The sequence below is a fragment of the Neolamprologus multifasciatus genome, chromosome 2 (genome assembly GCF_963576455.1).
Source record: "Neolamprologus multifasciatus chromosome 2, fNeoMul1.2, whole genome shotgun sequence".
NCBI lineage: Eukaryota > Metazoa > Chordata > Actinopteri > Cichliformes > Cichlidae > Neolamprologus > Neolamprologus multifasciatus.
The window spans coordinates 36,186,906-36,210,814 of record NC_140440.1 but is presented as its reverse complement, the minus strand read 5'-3'; the positions used below and the strand labels follow the sequence as shown (position 1 = coordinate 36,210,814).

Sequence of the window (23,909 nt, the reverse complement as noted above, 5' to 3'; positions counted from 1 at the left end):
TTTAATCAACCGATTTGCACTACAACCTGGTTTGCCTCTTATCTGTAGTTATTTTTATTTAATTTAATAACTGTACAGTACTCTGTTTATAGTAACCATTATCCTTAATGTAAATATGTAAGAAAAATTGTGTATGTTTCTGTCCTGTGTCCTGTGTACTGTTTGTTTGTATATGTGTCTTTCTGGCTGCTGTTACAACCAAATTTCACCTTGTGGGACAATTAAAGGATTATTCTATTCTATTCTATTCTATTCTATTCTATTCTATTCTTCTAAGACAAGCCTTTGTGTTCCTTTACACAAACTGAACTCAGCTTTCCAAAAAATATGGTTAACCACAGTGAATTCATAATTTCACAAGTGGAGTTGGGGTATTTTTTCATATGGTAAGTTTTGATAGCTTTTTCTTCCCCTTGATAAATCAAGTCATGATTTTTATGGGTCATCTTTTTGTAGCATATACAATAAATGAACACTTTTTCACATAAAGCATATTTTAAGACGAGCATCGAAAACAAAACTGGTAGAAGCATAGAAACTCTTCAAGAAGCATCAAACACTAGAGCAAACTACAGCTTCAAAGAAATTCCTGATCAGATGTCAAAACGAATGGTCCAAACAACGGTTTGTAAAATATCGCGATATCTGTTAAATCAACGCTGAATACTTCACGTCACAAGTCACGTGTGTGTTTGTGAAGCTACAGTGGCGTTCACATCATCAGTTTGGCCATAGATTCGCAAAATGGACACAGATTATGCTGAATAAACCTCACCACAGAAAGGTACTGGGTTCTATGAGCACTCCGTTTAAATGTACGCTCTAGTCAGTTGTTTCTAAGTGAATTAAAATGTTATACGGCACTTGTTACCTACGAGGGCTCAGGGTTACGGTGTTGGCTAGCAAGGTTAGCTTGTTTGCTACGTAACCGCCGGGTTATCTCTGTGAGTGCTTGCAAGCAGGTACGGGGTTTAACTGACATGCCTGTCAGTTAAACGCTCGTTTGTAGCCATGCTAACGTAGTTGCTTGGTGATACTGTGTGGACTTGAGAGGCCTTAATCTGTCAGAAGTGGGTTACGTTGACGGGCGGACTGTCTGTGACTCTTGCATAGAAAGTTCCTGTGCGTCAGTACCGACTCCCGCTGCAGCGAGGATGTTTCCCAGCCTGGCCGCCCACAGACCGTGGCATGTTTTCCGCAGGGTCTCATTGCAACAGAGATCGTCCCTGTCACAGCGGCCCCCGAGGTTTCCGCAGCTGTGCCACGGTGAGCAGACTTTCACGTTAAGGTCATCTGTTCATTCTCTTGGTGTTTGTTTGAGAGGGCATGAAAAGGCAAGTTATGATTGTGTTGCACAGGTTGGCAAAGCGGAGGGCTACACAGCGTATGGTTCAGCCTCCCAGACTGCCGTGTAGTTTCTCTAGGGTTGGGCAAGGTCCAGTATTACTCTACCTCTGATACCGGTAAAGATGGGCCCCCAAAACCACCATCAGGTGATGCCCCCTCTGCAGCAAAGGTTTTATCTGGTGCTGCACAAGCCAGCCCAGAATCACCAGGTAAGAAACTTGAAGATTTCCATAAGCTCCATAAATTGTAGCTGTTGAGAGACTTGATATAAACCATTGTGATGTGCACAGGTTTTCCTTTATAATTAAGCGTATTTTGGTATTTGTTGCTTCTCGTGTCAACACAAACAGTAGGAAACAGTTAAATGATAAATGTATGATTTGAGGAATGTGCAGTTAAGATACATTATTTGTTCTAATAGGTGCAACACCTAAGGGTCTGACTAAAGCAGAGACAATTCAAGTGAAAGGTAAAGAAGAACATTTGTGAATCCATCACGTTAAACTCATTTAAAATAAGAATGTGGGTGTGATCGGGTCGCTTGAATTTAATTTCCCACTGTGGTCACATGCAGTTCGTGCTGTCCTGAAGAAAAGGGACTATGGAGCCAAATACACTCAGAACAACTTCATCACTGCAGTCAGAGCGATGAATGAGTTCTGCCTCAAACCAAGGTAACTCCTCGTCCTCGGTTGTTTAACATTCAATGTTTGCTTTATACAACAGCACCAAATTGTAAATAATCAAAGCTAAGCTGAGTGTTTTCTGCTAACGTAGATGCTGGTAGACAAATTTCTTTTGGTTAATAAGGAAGTGTGCTGCTGTGATTAACTAATGTAAGACTGCCTCGTGCAGCATGGGTCTAACTTAAGTCTCACCCTCACGTGTTCACAGTGATTTGGAACAACTCCGGAAGATCAGAAGGCGCAGCCCCCATGATGACACAGAGGCTTTCACTGTCTTCCTGCGCTCAGACGTTGAGGCCAAGTAAGTGTTAAACACCTCTGCTTTCCATCTTAAGCACAAATACATTACAACATCTCCCAAACGATTACTGCTTAATCCAGAGACTTCACTGATATTTTTCTCTTAACCCCTGTTAATTCAGTTATTTCTCTTTGTTATTAGAGCACTAGATGTTTGGGGAAGCCATGAAGCTCTGGCCAGAGAGAGAAACCTCAGGAAAGAGGTGGAGCGAGAGTACCAAGAGAGTAGGTTTTTATCTGTGGTCTTAATCCAAAACAGTTCAACAGGCTTTGAAATGTCAAAACTTTTTGCTAATTTATAGAAAACATTTCATTTGGAATACGTAGCCACAGTGTACTGAGCACGCTCTTTTTGCTCACCATATTACTCTAAAACCTCTGACAGATGCTCGTGGAACCTCCCGTTGTTAGATCGAATGTGCTGAAATATTCCAGTTCTTCACACTCAAAGCCCGACGCGGACACATTTGTCGGGACACCCTAACACAATAAAGTCAACATGTTATAGATCATTTGTCAGGTCAGCTGTGATATACAAACTAACTGTCTGGCCATCAGTGTTAAACTCAGTGACAAAGAAGTTATTTCAGTTGCTTTGAAGCATATACGGACTCAATCTTAACATTTAAAAATTATACCTAGCAGTCAACCTTAAGTTAGGCAAGTGTGGAGTTAACAGTGACAGCAGCCACGCTTACATGCACAAAAGTAACGAGATTAAAAGCCTGACCAGAATAAAAACGCTGGATATGAATGCACCAGTGGGAAGGTTCTGACCCATCTGTGCTCCTTTGGATCAACATTTCCTGCCAGTTATCCTTACTGTGCATGTCTGTTCGTCAACACAACAAGAATACAGTGTCAGTCCTTTCAAAGATGAAAAATGAGACAACAGTCACAAATGCGGCAGAGAGGAGAAACTGAAATCTACGCAGCAAGGTGAGGATAAAAGTAGAAAATCATTGGAAGCGCAGCTACTTCCACTGTTTCCAGAAAGTCGGGCAATCCAGAGCATGTCAAAATGATTTGCTCTATTCTAATGCTTCATGCATGTAAACACACAACAGTTCTAATCCAGGCTTGATTTTTGGTGATAAAATGTTTAACAGCAGCCATGAAATAGCAGGTGGAAACATGTATTAATGATGATATTGTTGTTTTTTTATTTATGTGAAATGATTCTGTCGGTTGTTGGTCTGTGAACTAATCAGCTTTGTTTTGCCCTTTTTTCTTTATTTTAAGATATTTTTCGGAATCAGCGCTTGTTGCAAGAATATAAAGACTTTTGGGGAAACACTAAGGTGAGCTCTTTGCTTCTATTGCTGTAATTGTTTAAGGGTTAGAGCAGATCATCTACTAAATGAAAGGTTGATGGTTCAATCCCTGTCTGGTCCACTCTGCATGACAAATATCATTGGGCAAGATGCTAATCCCAAGTTGCTCTCTTGGTGTATGAATGTCAGATATAAAGCACATTTTTTTAATATTACCAGCTGTCCATAGCACAATAAGTAATGTTAATCTACCCACGTCCAAGTTCTTTGGATAAAATAATATCAGCTGGTGTTTACCTGATCTTTGCCCCTGTTAGAGAGGTCACTGCATCTCTATGACACATTCCTATTATCTGTTGGCATTCACACAGTCCCCTTGTTAGTCTACGATGCTGACATTATTTCAGCGACTGCACTGTTCTCCATTTGTCTGGAGCGTCATGGTGTTTTCTATACTCTACTGGTGTGTTAAATCCTGACAACAACATACAAACATCTTCTTATTTGCTTAGCAACCCAAACTAGGGGTTGTTGGATACCTAGAGCATGTACGACAGTGCAAGTTCAGCATACATAGGACAGCTTTCCCACATTACTCAAAGGTGGTTATTAATTCTCAGCCCGGGGTAGACCCATCACAAACACACATCTACTGATTTGTTGTCCAGTGGTGTCTTTTACGAACAAAGAGTAGTTCGGTCACAGCTCCTCAGCCTTTAGTATCAAAAGGGACATTTATGAGCACAAAACAATTTGCATGGAGCCACAAATCATATATGAGCCCAATAACGACAGTAGTAATATCATCTTTTGCCACAAGTGACCACCTAGCAGTGGGCCATTTATGATTATTTGGTATTTAACTGGTATTTATCTGATGCTTTTCTTTTTCTTTGCAGTGATACATCGTGCATTTCAGAAATTAAAGAACTAAAAAAAAAGAATATAGTTGTTTATGTGCTCTACTTTGGTTTTTACCTGTTTGTGCAAATTAATCTGATTTAAAAACAGGAAGCACCCCACAAGGTTTAAAATGGTAAAAGTAAAAAGTCCAAAACAGGTTAAATACATAAGGCGTGTTATAGTGAACACAGCTGCTGCTGCCACACCAGAGTTTGTATGAATGTGAGCAGATGTATCTAGATGAAGGCTATAAATTATGACCAAAGATAATAATAACAAGAAAAACTGATAATGGTAATAATCAGTAGTAGTAAGGTACAAACAAATCCAGATACCAAATTATTAATAAATGACTGATTTGTGTGTGAAATGTACACAGGATTTGTTTTTGAGGCTCAATCTGTGCAGCTTTGTATAACTGCAGAACAGGTTTATATCCCAACAGGACACAATTGAAGGCCATAAGTTCCCTGCATGTGTTTATTTAAGGGAACTGTTTAGATGGTCTCTAAAAACTATAGACCCTCTTTGTTTTTTATCTGCACACTGTGGGCCAGTTCTGTGGTGGTGTAGCACCTTCATCTGTTAACACTGAAGTCGTCTCGTTAAGCCCGTAATCCTGCTTCGTACTACAGGTCTGATTTCCTTTTAACTGCAGAGTAATAATGTCTCTTATCTTTCATAAAGCCACGATCAGGCCAGAGGACGACATTTCTACAAGGGCCAGGGAAGGTGGTCATGGTTGCTATTTGCATGTAAGTTGTTTCACCAGTCTCCCTCATTCATGAGTGCATTTTGGTCTTTCTGCACTCAGCAGCTTTGCTGAGCTCTTGCACACACAGTGGGAGGTATTGGATTAGAGAGAGGAGCTACGGGTCTGTTCTCAGCAGGGTTACTACGTACAGTATGCTGGATAAGTATCAGAAGGTGCAAAAATAATCAAACGGCAAAACAGAAATCTGCTGCGGATGAATAAAAGTGCAAAACATTCACCTCATGTGAACTCAGATGAGAAGAAACTTGTAAAGACTTCCTGAGAAATGCACACATTTCTATTAGGAATCGCATGGAAACTGCATGCATCATGTGCAGTCCTGTGGCTTATTAAGTTAAGGTGATTGTGTTAGAGAACATGTGCAGTCACATGTAGCAGAATCAGTGGTGAGAGACTCACTGGACTCCATAGTGCACATGACAGTGATTGAGAGGCATTAGAATAGAAATTGGAACAATTTACACACAATGTTGGATTAAAACAGTTTTTAAGTTTCAGTGTAGGCAACCTGATAAATCTATAAACCAGAACTGTTGTTGAGCTTGACATGTGAGACTTTACATCTGTGTGCCCTGTGAGCGCTTCACTTATTTATGTTCTGTTCTCAGAAATGGGCTGAATTTCTTCTTCAAGCTCCTGGCTTGGGTCTACACTGGATCAGCTAGCATGTTCTCTGAAGCCATCCACTCTTTGGCCGACACGTGCAACCAGGCTCTGCTCGCTCTGGGAATCAGCCAGTCTGTCCGCAACCCAGATGCCGTGCACCCGTAAGTGGTACACCTTCCTGTACTCATTAAAAGAGGTTCAGTGCTCGCCAGAATAGGGATAAAAGCAGTAATGTGTCAAAGCCAGTTGCAGTATATTGTCAGCATCCAAATATTAAATTTTCTTGCACATTACTAACATTACTAACTACAGAAGTATAGAAATGTAGAAACAGTAGATACATTGATGTGGATTCTTGCCAATAAATAATTCATAGAAGGAGAAATGATTTGGAAAAGACACCCATACTATTTGTTTTAATTTTTGGAGATGAGGATGCACATAGTGAGTATAAGTAAGCAATTTTCTCCAGGTAGGTCTTTTGAACGTTCTTTTGTAAATTTATAAGAAGAGATCCATAACTTTAATTTCAGTGTTAAAAACATTTAAAAGGTTTTGTGTCCTTATGCAAAATAAATCTACAAGTTTTCCTTTTTCTATCTATTTGCGAAGTTTCATGACATTGCAGCTAATTCACATTATGAAGACAGTAAGAAAAAAAAAGTTATGTACATATGGCTACATTTTTGTTATGATGGTGAGTAGATGTGCCCACAAAACCTCAGAGTCGCTCGGTGCACCTGGTTCAGCTGATGATCGACTCTTTGAGGCTGTGGCGGGTGTCACATCTGTTATTGCGCTACATAAAACATGGTGGAGTAAATGTTGGCTGTAATTGAGCGCCATTGCTCTGTGTTTGTTTTTTTGCTTTGATATTTAGATATGGCTTTTCCAACATGCGCTACATTGCCTCCCTCATCAGTGGGGTGGGCATTTTTATGATGGGAGCAGGCCTCTCTTGGTACCACGGCATCATGGGATTGCTGCACCCGGAGCCCATCGAGTCTTTGTTATGGGTGAGCGTCTGTGTTGACTCAAATTATTCAAAACAAATTTAAAAAACATTTCCCAACATATTTTCTTCCACATTGCAGGCTTACTGTATTTTGGCGGGCTCTCTGGTGTCTGAAGGAGGTGAGTTATAGTAACGAACGAACAGATCAGATATTGCTCTGCAGCTTGTTCTCAGACATCTGCTTCTTTCTCAGCCACGTTACTGGTTGCCATCAATGAGATAAAGAGGAGCGCCCGCCAGCAAGGATTGTCTTTTTATGAATATGGTACGTACAGATCAGTTCATATCCTGTCTTTACACCTGCCGCTACAATTATTCCAGGTAAATGTGGCAAATATGTGTCATTTTATTTACAATGTCCAAACTGCAAAACGAAAGCATTTTATCTAAACATGAATAACTGAGTAAAAATATTCTTTGGATGAGATGCAGGTTAACTTGTCTTACACACATTCAGCATCTGTGTGAATATAATCCAATGAAATTCTCGAATGAGATTAAATAAGTGCAAACTGAGTTACACATATTACAGTTATTGTAATATGTGTTGAGAAAAGTGCTCTGAATATAAATATTAGGATTAAAATGCTGTGTCCCACAGTTTCTATTACATTAGCCCACAGTTGCAGCCCGTTCTCACTCCCGAGGCGTAACATGCCGACGTTTTGTCACGTCCCGCGGCGTTCCTGAGGAACACGAAAGGAGACCTTCGGCGTTCTTATGGTACGCGGCGGGTTATGGCCGAAATCCAGTGCAATGATGCTCCCGCGGTAATAGACGTTCCAGCCCTGTATTCCAGCCCTAACCATAACCTTTTGCCTGATCTTAACCAGGACTTTAATGATGTTAAATAGCGTGTTTCTAAGCAATTTGAAGAAAAAGAGCGAACATGTGTAGATTGAGTCCATACGGTTCTCATATTTCCTCATTTTTTCGAGGTCGTCATTTAGGAACGTGGTGGGTAGCCGAAAACGTAATATGTTGACGATTTGTTACCTAGCGTAAAATGTGACGCTTTGGGAGTGAGAACGTGTTGAGGGTTCATAATGCCTTTAGCATTCTTGTGTGAAAGTGTTAAAGAAAAGATCAAATGATATCAATATATTAGCAGTTTATGACTATTTGTGGAAAACATGGCAGTAATTTACATGATTTACTTGTCAGTGAATGATCTCCTTTCCTGTCATAGTGGATGCTAAAGTGTATCCTGTGCTAAAGGCAGTAAAACAGCTGCTATTATGGCTGCCTCGTATATATGTCCATGTTAGGAACTGCTATTTGACAACAAGCATGTTTTTGTGTTGGTAAGTAGCCACATGTATGATTGTGCCTTTTAACTTACCATCAGCATGATGAGGTTAAAATGAAAACAGTGTGTTTTGTGTTGCTGTGTGTAGACGGCATCACTGAGGCAGAATTAATTTGCATATTGCAAAATAAAGTCAGACATCTGACTGCATGAGACACACTTTTGTCTGTGAGTGTGGATATTAGCAAGTTGGTATGATGTAATTATATCTGAAGATTCAGCTATAAATAAGCTCTCGTATTATTCATGTGTGCAGTGATGCAGAGCCGAGACCCCAGCACCAACGTGGTGCTGCTGGAGGACGCTGCTGCTGTGCTGGGAGTTATTCTGGCTGCTGGTTGCATGGGGCTCACCTCACTTACAGGTAAATACACGAGTCGTCACGTCCCGGTTTATAATTTTTCTGCTCTTTTGGACTGGAGTCATTAACCTGAATGTTTACTCGCTGACCCCAGGTAACCCGACCTATGATAGCTTGGGCTCTCTTGGCGTTGGCACATTGCTGGGCGCAGTCTCCGCCTTCCTCATCTACACTAACACAGAGGCCCTGCTGGGACGCTCCATACAGGCTGAGCGCGTGCAGAAGCTCACAGAGTTTCTGGAGAACGATCCTGCTGTAAGGTCAGCGAACGCACACGCGAACCTCCTCGACTGCAAAACATGAACTCAGAATCTGGATGATTAACTTTGATGAATTGAATCCAGCCACAAACAAATGGTCAAGATTAAATCAACATGTAGTGAACAGCAGTTCAAATTAAAATGACCTTTTAACCAGTTTCACTGGTTTCTTTTATTTGTTGCGTTTGCATGTGGATCGTTTGTGTTGTAGCAGCTTCCCTCCACATCGTTTTTCTGTTTCTTCCATTGAGATGTTTTATTGTGTTGTTGGCAGGGCCATCCACGATGTGAAGGCCACTGATATGGGACTGAGTAAAGTGCGCTTCAAGGCTGAAGTTGACTTCGATGGCCGCGTGGTGACACGTTCTTATCTGGAAAAACAAGACATTGACCAAATCCTCAACGTACGTTATCTTGTTTTAGTGTTGATGTTTGTACTCAGAATGAGAGCGATTTGTGGACTGGATGTTTGGGCTATTTTTAGAAGTTGCTTTAATAACTTATTAATAAAGTCAGGAACACAATGCTAACTGCAAATGTTAGCATAGTTTTTTCTGTATACAAGAGTCTAATCTGTTCCCTTAAGTTATTTATCCTGTGAACTCATCTTGTTGAGCAAACAGTTCATTATCCTTACTTCTCTAAAAACGTCAGAGGTACACAGCCACCTTGAGTCCTGAAATATAAAATAACTGTTTTATTTTCCATCTGGAAATGTCACATTCTTGTGTCTTCCACACATACATGTGTAATTATCATCTGCAGGAGTTGTTGTCCTTGCAGGCTATGAGCTGTGCAGTGTGTGATGCAGTTCTTCAGTATATTGATGATGATTACTGATGTTTTCACACAGACGTCAGTTGCTTCGAGTATGTTCTTGACTTCACTGGTGAAACAAAATCTTTGAGTTTAGTGCTGTGAGCATCTGACGTTGTTAAAGACACTTTTTAATTATTGTTAATTATCTTATGGTGTTTCTGCTGTCACTACGTTCCTCAAAGTTCAGACAGTGATTGGGAGACCACACCAGATTTAAATACAATCTAAGTTATTAAACACAAGCACCCAAGAGACAGACATCACATGACATCACATGACATCACATGACATCACATGGCTGAGCAGGTCACGTGGGCCATGTTTTATAGCCTCGAAGGCACAGATGAGCTGCATTAGCCAATTATCAATAATAGCAGGTTCAGACCGATGTCATGAATGTTGACCCGTATCTTTCCTGACAAAACTACATGTTTGTGTCTCTGCAGGACATTCAGCAGGTGAAAACCCCGGAGGAGCTGGAGAACTTCATGCTCAAACACGGAGAGAACATCATCGACACCCTGGGAGCTGAGGTGGACCGCTTGGAGAAAGAGCTCAAAGTACTGAAATATACATTTATTTGCTATTCTAGTTTGTTGTTTGTCTCATGCTGTTACAGAGTCATAAAATCTGGGAATGACTTTAGGAAAGATTTTTTCCTGCATCACGAAACACTTTCATGGCCTTAGACCAAAGAAGGATCACCAGCATTGTGATGTTTAATACATTTTTGTAAAGTTGGCTTTAATTTGCTCAAGTTTAAAATACATTTTTGTTACTTAAATGGCAAAAAGGGGAATTCTTAAAGAAGATGCAGACCCTTTGTGTTTATATTCCTCGTCACTCCCTCCAGATTCCTGTTTTAAGCTGGGAAACACTCAGGATGAGCGCTCATATCTCAGTCATTGAGTTCATTATAATTATAATAATGTCCTTGTTAAAATAATTGTAGAAGCTTTTTATATTTTGTAAAGAAATAAGAAATATTTGACTAAGAGTGTTGTCTGGGAAATCTAACATAATCCCATCTCCCCAAAAAGACCCATTTCTGATCATCCAGCCATGGTGTCTAACGTTGACAATGTTACTTCTGCTAATCGCATTTACAGATCAAAAACACAGATTTGGTGGTTTGATAAACAAAAATGATACGCTTTTTTTCACTCGGACATTATTTTCAGCAAAAAACATCCTGTTAGCTTTTTGTGAAGAGGATCGCGGTGATCCAGACTTCCAACCTATCATAAGCCACAAACCTCTGTTTTCACCATATATTTGTATTTTTAAATAAAAGTGTTTGATTAAGAATTGCAAGTCAAGTTTGTGTGTAACTTTGGTTTTGTGCCTCTACAGCAACGCAACCCAGAGGTCCGTCATGTAGACTTGGAGATACTATAACATCCCGAAATGCCACGAAGAAGAAGCTGGAAGGATGGCCGCGCCTGCCTCTGCAAACTGCCTCTTTCTGACTACAAAACAAACACAGACAACAAACCCGCACAACTTCTCAAGTCTTACTGTAGAATAGTCCAGAAGGATGAGCACAGTGTTCGAGCAGCTATGCCCGAGCTTCAGTCTGGGATCTGTGAGTTCACCCTGCCAGAGATCCACTTTCACATTCCAGTGCGAGTGTTTTTGGCAGAAGACTGACGGCTGTCATTAGGCTCCTTGAATTCGCACACAAACTACGACAGCGTCGTCCACCGGCTGGTTGCTTAGACTCACATTCCTCCATAAAGGTGTCACGATGTGGGCTCATGTCTGTGTCTGAAGCGAGAACAGGACCAGTGTCGTTTACTAGACTTTAATGTTACTCTTGAACCACAGTGATAGAGTTTCCTTTATTAGTGCAGAAGGAAACCAAAGAGCTACAATTTCAACCCAGACTTATTTAATGACTAGACAAAGTTAGAGGGTTTTTCTTTCTGTTTCCTTTTAATGTAAAACTGAAGACGATGCCACAGGTTCTCTAATGAAGACAGAATTTGTGATGAATAGATTTTTATGGCGATTATAGAAAGTCAAATGGTATTAATGAGATATTTGATTTAATAGGTAGAGTGAATATAGTAGGACTTGATGTTATGAATACAAGTTGTCTAACCTGGATTTGCAGAGTTTCCACCAGAAAGGTTGACAGGCCTGAGCAGCAGCGCTCGATAAGTCCGGGTTATGTAAAGTTTTATCACTTTTTTTTACATTCGATCGGCTTTACATGATTCACAGTTCAAAATAAGCCAGTCTCCTACACTGGGCCTTGGTGCAGGCCCGCATTGCATCCTCAGTCTCAAATGAGCTGTTTTATCCTGGTTACCTTAAAGCTAACAGTCTTTTGATTGGCTGCCCTTCAGCAGATGGCTTAAACATGTGGGCGGGGCTTCTCTGCTCACAGAGCTGTGTTCCTGCGATGGCCATTTTGGGAGGACTGGCTCGCTATTTCATCATACATGGCAAAACAAAGAAAGCTTCTGGCACACGGGGGTTACTTGTGCATATGCTGACCTCATTCTTTGAAAGCTTTGCCATGTTTAATATGATCCTCCACCATAAATATAGGACAGGAGGACAAGCATAGGAGCCCTGTGACACTGAGGAACTGAACAGCTAGCACTACATCTCCAAACACACAGCCTGTATCAGCAGGAGAGATCAAGATGAATGCTCACATAATCCAAGTGTGACCGAGAGTCAAATATCAGCTGAACACCATTAAGGCATAACGTTTGTCCTGCTAACTCTTTCAAACAGCTGTTTCATATGTATAATGTATATGTATACACCAGCTGCAGAGTTGGGAGCCTAATAAGATCCAGTAGCTAACTAACAGTTGGTGCTGTTGTCTTTAAGAAAAATCTTAAATACCAGGTTGGGCCGCTGGACTTGAATACAGTTTGGAAACCCTGCACTGTATTGTTGTTCTCATTTAATGGGTCATAATCTTAAACAAGCTCTGATGACGACATCACTGACTTTACATCTCTAAACGCTGTTCGTAGGGTTAGAAATTGTCTCGTCACGTGACTGATTGTATTGTTCCAAAGACAAAATGCAGAAGGAATGGAGATGTCCTTGCCTCTTGACCACCATGTATAAATAAGTGATCTTTAATGAAGACGAGTGGACCAGCTACCTTTTATTTCTTCTGTTTTTTGAAGTCCACCAACAGCTGAAAACTTTGGCATTGTCACCCTGTGGAGCATGTGGCAAAACAGTTACTCCTTCATAATGTATCACTAATATTCTGTATAAACCGGACTGTGATGCTGTGTTTGCTTGTCTTTGTTTGCCGTTGACACATGATCAACTTGCCAACGTGCTGTCCTGCTGCAGGAGGGCCGCAGTCATTGCGCCTTGGTTGGGAAGGCAGATCTGTGTTTCTGAAGCTGATTGTGAACTGTTTCTTCTTGGGTCATAACGAGACGCTACTGTTGAAGGACATGGGACGAATATGAGATAATTTATTAAATTATTTTTGGTTTCCTTTTGTGTCGTTTGTTTGAATTCTCTTTTGTTTTGAATGCTGTGCGCTTATGCAAAATGCAATATTCATCAAAGCTCCACACTTTCTTTCTCCACACTTACACACACACACAAGGGAAAAACCTAAATAACTTTGTAGGTCTTGGAAAAGGCGCCACCAGATATGTTTATCTTTTTTAAAAAAGAATTTAAAGCATTGTTTTTCCGAACTGGATTCCCGTTTCCTGTTTAAAGCTCAGATGGATGACTGGAATGTAAACCCAAGTCCATTAGATGGTGCAGTTGTGGGGATGAGAGAGGGGGGCACTAGCCTGTTCGCTGACGTCAATAAAAACAGTCATTTCCAACCAGTCTGCGCATTGACCGACCGTTCAAAACATTACGCACAGCATCGCGGCCGGACCACGCTACACTGCTCGACTGAAATAATTTTTCGCCGAGCCTGGAGGGCGGACGATCTCCATTTGCAGGTTTTTCACCGTTAAATGTTGTCTTAAATTTTTGGGGTGTTGCGCGCATATCGGTGTCATGTCTCGTCATACCATTCCCAAGTCAGTTGTGCCACTGCCCATCCTGTTTCCTTCCATGTCTCCCCTCAAACAGAGACAATCGCTTGTGCATGTATAGCTAGAGAGAGAGAAATAGATCCTCGGGCTGAATTGGCTCATTTTGATTAAAAGGGGAAAGAAACCTGCGTCGAGGAGCGTTTGTCTTGTCTGGAGATCAGCACAGAGATCTTCAGCCCTCGCAGCCTCCTGCTCGCCACATCGCCGCTTTCAGGCATTTACAGACAGATCTTGTCGGCGCCTTTTTTTTAAACAAAAAGGAAAATAAAAAAATGTAGCTGCTTTATGTTATTATTTTCGATGTATCCTGTTCCCCCCCCTCGCCCATCAACCCACAGATGGGGGCGCAGTTAACCTGCACAGTTGGGGTCTCAGATTTTCATGAAGCCTCTCCTCCATCTCCACAAGCCTGTGGTTACAAAACCCCGAAACCCATTACTCTCAAACGCAGCGTTGTAATCATCTCTCATTACTCCTGCAGAAACACTATATATTTGCTTTTACGCGGGCCTACTGTGTGTGTGTGCGTAAATGTGTGTTCCCCCCCCAAATGATCGATTTGGTTGCTGTTTCAATCACAGGTGCGGGAGCATCTAGAATAATCCAGGTCGCGTATGATGGCACGAAAAGTCTTCATGGCGGATCATCATCACCCTGCTCTACGCTTTTAGCCTCTTTACAGTGCTGCCTTGTCTAATCATGTTCAAGCAGCATTGTACAGGGCTATGACAGCATAGAGAGCTGTGCGGCTCGGGCACTGCGTTTCCCTGACCCCGTGGATGGCAGCCAACTAATGACATCATCCGTTTAAAAACACGAAACTGCGAGGACTGCATGTGATCCGCCACTGAGCTGTGTCTTTTAGTTTCATGCTAATTTAGTGAAAGGCTTACGTGCACTGCATTACGTCGGACTGTTAAAACGTGTGCACATCAAGAGCTCAATGGGCTGAATTATCCAGATTTCTTTGTTAGCACCATCTGATTGTGCTGAACCCAAGTCTCTTAACATGTAGGCTCCAGTGCATCTGATTTACTGCCAAATAAACTCATGCTCACAGCCAAAAATATCAGGTTTTATATATATATATATATATATGAACAACAGGGTCTGTTCTCTGAACAACTTGAGGGTTTTGTAGATTTATCAGCACTGCACAAAAATGTAATTAAAAATGCTTTCATTGAATATGGGTGAGGTTTACGTCTGCTTACATTTTGCCTGCCTAGTTGTACTGATATCACGACGGTGCCGTGTGGAGCCAGTTCTGCTGTGGCGCCTTTTGAAAACCAGTTTATATTCTGAAAGATTTAAGAACCTTAAATTATGTGAGGAAAATTGCAGTAGTTACCATGGGCAGAAAATTATGGTAACCAGAACCAGCTTATCTATAATTTCTTACCCCTCCCACAGCCTCCGACCTCAACAGTCTCTAACCCAGCAATCATGGGAAGGAAGCCTTTCTGGCACTGGGTGCTCTTTTTGTAAAAAGGAAACGCCTGGAACTGGTTCTACATCGGCATCTACACTGAACTGATGCAAAATGATTATCTCATAAAATTCTGTTTTAATGTATGTAATATGGAATATGACACAAAAAGATCACAGATCTCAAATTTCCAGCTATTTTTCATCAGTAAATATACGGAAACACCTTCAGATGGGCTGTAAAAGTGCCCTCTGAAACCTTTTAAACATTGATATTGATTTTTCCACTAATCATCTACTCAGCTCTGTGACTAGAATAGTAAAAACACGAGAAGCACAAACCCTGTTGCTACATAAGCTATTGTTTGTGATGGATCGCCAGAGCTTTAAATAATGAGGTCAGCATATCTAAAGGATCCACACAGAAATTCAAACTGCTCCAATCTTTTGGGCAGCTGATAAAATAAAGGTGGTTTAACATAAGGTTGAAGTGAAGCAGGAATTATTTTGATTTGTACACAATAACAGAATTATTTCCTAATATATAAAAATGACTACGGTCAATATTATTGAAAAACTGACCCTTTTATTGAGCCATAGCACAAACTACTGTGTGTAATGTTAAAACTGAGGGTCAAGTCAGGTCAGTGTCAAGAACTAGAGTGAGTATCATCATCAAGAAATTCAAAGAGAAGCACACAGTACAGAAGAAGCCTGGCAGAGGTGGGAAAGGAAAGACTTCAAAGACTCTGGGAATAAAACTAGTGAGAGATGCGTCTGAAGACCCCAGCGCAGCTGCAAACATGCTCGTGTGTGACTCAGTCCAGTGGAATTGTCTCAAAGAAGAGACTCGCTAGAATCCTCACAGGGGTTGACTGCGAGGTGGCAGACCAAGAAAACTCCATTTCTGCAGAAGAGATGTCGTCAAGCCAGACTGAAGTGTGCTAAGGACAACCAGAGAAAGGGTATGCATACTGGAAGTGCATCCTTTGGTCAGGTGATCAGAAGAGCACTTTGGCCTTGCTGTGTTTGGAGAAAGAAGGGAGATGTGTAGAACCCAAAGAACCCAAAGAACCCTGTCCTCACAGTGAAAGATAAGATTAGGCTTCAAACTTTCCTTTTTGCTAAAGCATATAGTTAGGGCTGGACCAGGTGACCCTGAATCCTCCCTTAGTTATGCTGCAATAGATGTAGGCTGCCGGGGATTCCCATGATGCATTGAGTTTTTCCTTTCCAGTCACCTTTCTCACTCACTATGTGTTAACAGACCTCTCTGTGTTGAATCATATCTGTTATTAACCTCTGTCTCTCTTCCACAGCATGTCTTTATCCTGTCTTCCTTCTCTCACCCCAACCAATCACAGCAGATGGCCCCGCCCCTCCCTGAGCCTGGTTCTGCTGGAGGTTTCTTCCTGTTAAAAGGGAGTTTTTCCTTCCCACTGTCGCCAAAGTGCTGCTCATAGGGGGTCATATGATTGTTGGGTTTTTCTCTGCCTTGAGGCGACTTTTGTTGTGATTTGGCGCTATATAAATAAAATTGAATTGAATTGAATAGTGTGCTGTGGTGACACTGCATAGCATGTGGAACCAGGAATCTCATCAAGGTGAAGGAATCATGAAGAAAGAAGGATGTGTCACGACTTTGTAAGATACAAACCTGAGTCTCAGTCGTCGTTTTGTTTGCCAGTATGACAATTACCCAAAATATATATATATTGTTCTTGGTAAGAAACTCCATACCTGTAACTTCAAAGTATACACAGGTAAACTGTGTTTAATGTCAATACACAGACTTCATGGCTGGAGCATCTCCTACAGAACTCCATGTTCTCAGTCGTTCAGGTGATTCTTTATGTTGCCATGAGTACAAACATCTGAAGTGCCTGAAGCATTTGCACAGTACTGTGTATGAATTTTTAATGTTAGGTTTGAACAGTCTTGCCTGTAAACAACGTTCCAGTTTGCTGCCTTCTGCTGGCTGCAAACTGAGCGCTTGACTTTCACTCCTGGTGCTGAGTGTCTGTTATCCTGGACTCTGTCTGATATGGGATTATGTAATGAGAGCATTGTTAATGAAGGAGCCTCTTCACTAATTAACTAACAAGCTTAGGCTTGCAAGAGAGGAAGCAAGTTCATGACTCCTCAGCGGACCCGTTTGACTGCCTTCAGAGAATCGAACAAAGATCTTTGAATCAGGATTTTGCAATAACCTGAACTTGTGACCTTCAAATGATGCTTTAACATACACACACGAGCAAAACCGAAATCCATGAATTCACAGATTTTATTACAAATTCAAATCTTCTTTGCTAACAATGGCCCTGGAGAAAGAGTCCTGCTGTATTATTGCAGTCCCTTTGTAGGGTCCCAAGGAAAGAAGGAGTGATGTCATTTCAGGCACTTTACACCCTCACTGGCTGCAGCTCGCACACGGCTGTAGGCCGTTCTCATTGCACGAAGTACACTTGAGGGCTTTGAAGGAATCCGTGAAGCAGTTACGAAACACAGACATCTTGCTGCCATGGCACATCGGGCACGGGATGAAGGCGTAGCCCCCGCAGGACTGGCACGTCTGGGGATGCTGTACCCTCTGAAATGGATAGACAGGTTTAAATAATAAATGCAAACAGGACTGAGTACCACTAAAGAACTTACCCGTTAATAAAATGACACCAGGCAGGCAACATTAAACACACTGACACCTGACATAAATAACAATATTCATTTTAATACGATGCAACAGTCTGCTGGGAAACTTTGGGCCTGCACACTTGCAACCAGAGATGGACAGTAACGCGTAATCTGATTACTTTTTTCAAGTAACGAGTAAAGTAAGGGATTACTGTTGCAAAAACGGTAATTAGATTACCGTTACTTTCCCGTAGGAACGCTGCGTTACTGCGTTACTAAAACCGTGATTTTTTGCGAGAATGTCTCATGACAGTGACGTAAGCGAGTGCGACGTTCGTGACAACAGCTGTGTGCAGATCAACAATGGATCATATATCGAGTGCAGAGAGAGTATGAGCGTGCAGCGTTTAAAGCGTGGAAGTACTGACCTTACTTTGAGTTTGATTCCATAAAAAGTGACAAAAACATTAGTGTCCGTTGTGCGTGGGAAGAAAACTTCTTTTTACAGCAAAAAACCCCTAAACTTCCAAACAAGCACCGAGTAGCTACGACGTAATGGGAAACTCACAGAGAAACTCACGGATTCTTCCACTGACCGCTGCACACCTGCACCAGGGTAAACCTCCGCCTACCTCACTCCTGCTTTACAGGTGAAAATAGAGCAACAGGACCGCTAGTCTGTGACTTTATTTATTTTCTGCTGTGTTTTACTTGCATCTATTTGAAAGACTGAGTGTAAACACACAAATATTTTATTTTATGTGCTGGAATGTGCAGAAAATAGGTTTAAATGTTAAACTAATTTCTTCAAGTCGGTATGATTATTATGCAGAAAAAGTAGAATTGGGCTGAAAGATCTATCACTTTATCACCTATTCAGGTTGTAAATTGTGTTTTTAAAAAGTAACTAAGTAACTAAGTAATTAATTACTTTTGAAAATAAGTAATCAGTAAAGTAACGGGATTACTTTTTTGGGGAAGTAATCAGTAATTAGTTACTGATTACATTTTTCAAGTAACTTGACCAACACTGCTTGCAACCCACCTATCACTAAAACCCAAGTAGCCAGCTCAATAAGAAATAGCTGTAAGTGTTCGCATGCTGCAGATACCAATGTGATTGAGCATCTGCAGAAGAAGTTTAGACTGCTACCTAATGTTAGGTCTGCTGCATGTCCTTTTTGTCTAACTTGTACAAAACCTGAGCTTTTAGCAATGACTACTAGATCAATATGAAACCAAAAGGTCTCTGAAGTCACTAATAAGTGTTTGTCAGGAGCACCTCGATCCAGGTTAAGAGCAAAACAAAACTGTGCTTTTTAGGTTGTGACTCCTAAGCTGTCAGACTCTCTTCCATTGGATGTTTCTTCTTGAAAAGCAACATATGAATACAGTTTTTTACCCAGCAAACATGCCCCCTTGGGCCCGCGTGACAGCACTGTGGGCAGACCCACACAGCCCAGAAGAATTTCCTTTTGGCTGTCCAAAAGAGCAAAACTACTCTGGGCCCCACAAGGACTGGACTCCGTGGGGCCACATGGGTTTCTGTGGGCAACCCATAGTGGATTTACATATAGCAGATGTATGCAGGGGCCCAGAAAGTGTGGGTTTAGCTTGCCCCATAGTTCACCCACAGATGCCACCTCTGTGCCCACACAGGCATGTTTGCTGTTTTCTCCTGTGCAGGAGAGTTTTTGCCAATTTATTCCTGCTTTTAGTTTTATATTTAATGCTTGCGTGAGAGCTAACAACCTTCTTTTCTCAGGGTCTGATAGAAGGAAAATAAGCACAATAATATTATTTTAAACACAGCTTCCTTTCCAGATTGCTCAGCTGCAGAGCTGCAGATATGAATCGAGCCATGTCAGTGGTCAGTTCTGGACAAATCTTTGCATGCGTGACCTTTCGGAGCTGCATACTTTTGTTTAATGCCATGCAGTGACTGTATCCATGGCTTAAATGTCATGATACTGCTTTGTATTCACTTGTTTGTGGTTTGTACTCCAAATTCTGACCTGAAAAAAGCCGAGTGAATGAGCTGCAGCTCAGTGTGAAGCAGTAATGGTTCGTACATGTTCAGTTTGTGCTGCAAATCCATCTGCTCGCTGTTGATGTGTTTGAAAGAATCAATAACAGGACCTCCATTATTAATGGTTGCCTATTGATGTGCATGCATGTTTTACAGTTTACTTGTGTTTTATTTATGGCATTGCTAGTTCGGGAACTTTGTGCTGCTGTTTGCATCTGTCTGTGTTCACCTCAGTGGCTTTCAACCAAAGAAATGCAGTCATTCATTATAAATGTGATTACCTTAAGATTTAATATTATACGTGCTGCATATTCAGGCAAATCTAAAAGGCAGCATTTAAATAATGTAACATCTGTGTGGGCCAAATTAAGCAGTTCACTTCACAGTCAAATCTCTTATGCACATTGTGATTTCTGAGGCACGCTGAGAGGAACTAACCTCAATTTTTGTCAGAAGATCTTGCAGCTCTCCTGATTCGTTCATGCCAAGTATCTTCTCAGCACCCTGCCGGTTAAAAAGATTAATCCTCCGTCTTTAATTAAGTCACTGCAGATGTATCATACATTGATCTCAGGTAATATTATGCAGGAGTGGAGAGAACTGACCCCCAGGTAGTGTCCATCGATGAACACGACGGGTAACGAAGGAGGTTCTCCCACACGTTTGCAACGCGCCTCCAGTTCCTTCCCGTACTCACTGTCCAGCGCGATGTTCTTTTCCATGAACTTCACTCTGTGGTTCTGAAAGATCTTTCTAACCAGCTCGCAGCGCTCGAACGTCGTCCTGACCACACGGAAACTCGTAGTGTAGATGACTATCCGCCCAAACTCCAGGGATAAATCCATCTACGAGGAAGCACAAATAAAGTTACATGATTAGGTTTTATTCAAACCATGTGTGGATCATCCATCCCACTCTGAACACTCCGTATCTGTACTGCATCTCATGTAGTGATATGTCCTGTGTTGTGTAGATATATATACACATACTTGGTGCCATTTTCCAAGAATCTTTCAAGAAATTAACATCAGCTACACATTTTTTAAAAAGGTTCAGGTGCAGGTAGAGGTGCTTGATGTTGACAAACACTGAACTGGTCATTCATGAATTTGTTGCTATTAAATAAGGAAGAATAATATGAAGAGGAAACAAATGAAGCATTTTCAAGGAGTTTTAATCCCAAAATGAGGTTTTTTTACTTAATAGGTACATGTTTCACAAAGCTGTATATTACAGTCTTTTTACAGCCTTGAAATAAATTTACACTTCGGAGACTTGAAACTTGCCCAATACAGCAATTTTATTTTATCAGCATTAACTTTTTTGGTCAAAGTTTATTTTGATTGTCCTCTGTTGAACTTGAAACTATAGACTGAGTTAGTCGTGTACGTGTTGAAACTTTTCCTTCGGGCTCAGATCTGTTCTACCTTGATTCACGTTTGAACCACACTCTACGAGAAAGATAATCTCACTTAAGAGGGATAAGCAACATAATCTAGTCTGGTCACGCTGTGTCTTCACCTCATAGTTTGGCAGAGATGACCTTCTTTCTTTCACTTTTGCATCAATATACGGGCCAGGTGTTACCTCAGCATAACAAACAGCGCAGTAATACTAGAAAGCAAAGTTCTGAGAATTCATTAATCTGATTAGTTTCTCTTGAAACAGATAATGAAATGCATCATCAATCTTTCATTGTTCGGTGACCTTGTCCTCTATTCTAAGCTTTCATCCTGGTCACACATGTCGCCCCTTCCTGTAACTAGACGTGACGCCGACGGGAACTCGTGTGAAAACCGTCCGAGTAACAAAGTTAAATGAATTAGATGAACCCAGGCTCATTCACACGTACTTACACTGTTGGAATTAGGGAGATTTTCAAACAGCGTCTGACCTGCGCTGACTTTGTGCTTGACACCTCTCACAGTCCCATTTTTGCTGAGTATGTTGACCCTTTTGGTGGTGAACATCCAGTCCTTGGTGGCCCCCGCGTACACGAGCAGGTCGTCGGGCTCGTTCTCACTGTCCAGCTCGGAGCCCAGGTATCCAAACATGTGTCCGTGTGCATCTCCACTTGTAGAGGGGGTGCTGGCTCGCTCAGCGTCAGAGCTGCTGGTGCAGTCTGAATCCAGGGAGTCTGAAGGCCCCTCATCTTTGAACATCTCCTTCAGCACCCGGCCGCTGTTCCCCGAAGCCACGCGGAACCTCACCCGCTTCTGTGGCTTCTCCTGTCCCGCCGTCACCATTGTCCCCTCCATCGTAACCCCTCTGCCACATCACATGGTCCACAGCACTGTAGTCCAGCTCTTTCGTACTCATGCGGAGGTGAATGTAGGCCTCAGACACACTGTTTTGTTTCCCGTGGATTACTACCACGTTTAATCCTCGCAGCTTGAACAGATCTAAAAACAACTGAGAGCCTGTAAGCTGCCTAACAGCCACACAACCTGTAAATAATACATGCATTTCTACCATGGCAACCTACCAGGCTAGTCTCAAGTAAAATGATAGTAGTCTCTGAATTATTCATCGCAATTTACACAGTTTTCAACAGCACATTGACAGAAAACCTCATATGCTTTAATCAAACAAACATTTCCCCTGTTGAGATGAGATGACAGCTGTGAGGAAACTTCTGCATCAGATAAGCCTATATTTCAAGATTTATTACAGTTTTCTTCCCACAAGCTTTAATGAGGGTTGTGTTCTGGTTTTATACACATGCAAAACATGTAAAACAACTACAAGTGCCCAGCAAAAAAGCCCAAACACACATTTGATCGAGTCTTTCACACCTTTTGTCCAGAGAGTGATATCGTAACTGCTGGATAAACTGATTCGGGGTTCCCAGAGGATTCATCTCTCTGACTATTCTTATGCCAATATTATGTAAATCTATTTAAAAATAAAATGTTTTTTAATGGGAAAAAGAGAAAAGAAGATAAAAATTCTTTCAGACGAACCTTGTGCTTAAACAAACACTGAGTCATTAAACTAACACAACAGTACATCACTTAAAAACTTTAGCAAACATCCTAATCAGCAGATGCTGCAAGCATGTTGACATTATTATCTGAAGCCTCACAGTTGTTCTGGTTTCTCTGAACTCTTTTAACACTGAACTGTGTTAACAGTAAATCCACAATGCACTTTATTCAAGCACACCTTTTTACTTTATATGTTTGTGTATAGTTTAAACTTAATGTTTTACAGTGGAAATGCCCAATAGACTCAGAGCAAGTTGCCAAAGTTGCATATAGGAGACTAAATCAAACAGTATTTAGAAAGTAACAAATGTAAATGTGAAGATAAACCAGGATTCAGATGCACACAGTATTTCTGCAAGTATTCACAGTTTCACAGGCCAGGTTCTGCTCTTATTCTGAAAAATGCGTCACCCCAGTTTCAGTAACATACTGGAGCCTTTCTGCCGTCTTAACGTGAGGTGACACCGAGGTGGATGTTCCTCGTTCACTGAGCGCCTGCAGAGAGAAGAGGAAGACCGATAAAGTGTCACGGTGACTCAATACAGCAACGTGTCCTCTGAGATGTCTCGGCCAGTTTTTCTGTGTCACAGGTGATGAAGCGGGTCCCTGGAGATGTGACGCATCAGCTTGCAGCGGTGACAGCACCACTCTGTTTGAGTGCTCCAGTTTGGCCCCTCAGGTGAGAGCTGCAACCACACACACACACACACACACACACACACACACACACACACACACACACACACACACACACTCTATGCCACCTCATTTCAATCACTGGAGAAAATCCATCTGTGAAATCTAATGTGTCAAACTAATATTTAGTGGCATCCCGAGGCTGTGGCTGGCTCTGGCTCTGGTTCCAGCTTTTATTGATCCAAACTCTCCCTTAAACTGTCTTTTATTAAAGGACATCACTGCAGCTGTTACAGTGTGGCCTGTGTTGTAAATTATTGCTGCTAACAGATAAAGATTTTCTGATCATTACCTTTCCTGGACTTTCACCCGTAAGTGTCTTGAAAACCTGCATTTCTCACGATGGCTTTCGATCATGTTTTCTTTCCAAGTTAGGTCGGTTTGATATTTCACTCGAGGCATGTGTGTGAACCGTTTTAGTTGGTTTTAGTTTTTCT

At 41.5% G+C, this 23,909-nt stretch overlaps 2 protein-coding genes across 2 annotated transcripts; one reads left to right on the top strand and one right to left on the bottom strand.

Moving 5' to 3' along the window:
* Positions 1-649: 649 nt before the first annotated feature.
* slc30a9 (solute carrier family 30 member 9) lies at positions 650-12,115 on the top strand. The gene is made up of 18 exons (XM_085131436.1): positions 650-784; positions 1,114-1,266; positions 1,359-1,556; positions 1,769-1,816; positions 1,922-2,021; positions 2,242-2,334; positions 2,476-2,558; positions 3,576-3,634; positions 5,198-5,265; positions 5,894-6,052; positions 6,772-6,907; positions 6,986-7,025; positions 7,100-7,171; positions 8,472-8,579; positions 8,671-8,836; positions 9,111-9,240; positions 10,102-10,215; positions 11,009-12,115. The coding sequence occupies exons 2-18, from the start codon at positions 1,155-1,157 to the stop codon at positions 11,051-11,053; spliced, it is 1,731 nt and encodes a 576-aa protein (XP_084987562.1). The 5' UTR covers positions 650-784; positions 1,114-1,154; the 3' UTR covers positions 11,054-12,115.
* Positions 12,116-14,242: 2,127 nt separating this feature from the next.
* On the bottom strand, positions 14,243-22,207 carry grxcr1a (glutaredoxin and cysteine rich domain containing 1 a). The gene is made up of 4 exons (XM_085131488.1): positions 21,646-22,207; positions 20,395-20,634; positions 20,228-20,293; positions 14,243-17,719 (listed from the first exon to the last, which is right to left on the bottom strand). Exons 1-4 carry the CDS (start codon positions 22,045-22,047, stop codon positions 17,540-17,542), a joined length of 888 nt encoding a protein of 295 aa, XP_084987614.1. The 5' UTR covers positions 22,048-22,207; the 3' UTR covers positions 14,243-17,539.
* Positions 22,208-23,909: the final 1,702 nt, after the last annotated feature.

What these genes read in the sequence shown, in the direction of transcription:
- grxcr1a (XM_085131488.1), bottom strand. Translation starts at nt 22,047, where the DNA reads ATGGAGGGGACAATGGTGACGGCGGGACAGGAGAAGCCACAGAAGCGG. An exon ending in ATCTCCCTAATTCCAACAGT is followed by an intron (nt 20,635 to 21,645) that starts GTAAGTACGTGT and finishes GCTTCCTCGTAG; the next exon opens with ATGGATTTATCCCTGGAGTT. An exon ending in ATCTTCTGACAAAAATTGAG is followed by an intron (nt 17,720 to 20,227) that starts GTTAGTTCCTCT and finishes TATCCATTTCAG; the next exon opens with AGGGTACAGCATCCCCAGAC.
- slc30a9 (XM_085131436.1), top strand. Translation starts at nt 1,155, where the DNA reads ATGTTTCCCAGCCTGGCCGCCCACAGACCGTGGCATGTTTTCCGCAGG. An exon ending in GTCATGGTTGCTATTTGCAT is followed by an intron (nt 5,266 to 5,893) that starts GTAAGTTGTTTC and finishes TTCTGTTCTCAG; the next exon opens with AAATGGGCTGAATTTCTTCT. An exon ending in AACCCAGATGCCGTGCACCC is followed by an intron (nt 6,053 to 6,771) that starts GTAAGTGGTACA and finishes TTTGATATTTAG; the next exon opens with ATATGGCTTTTCCAACATGC.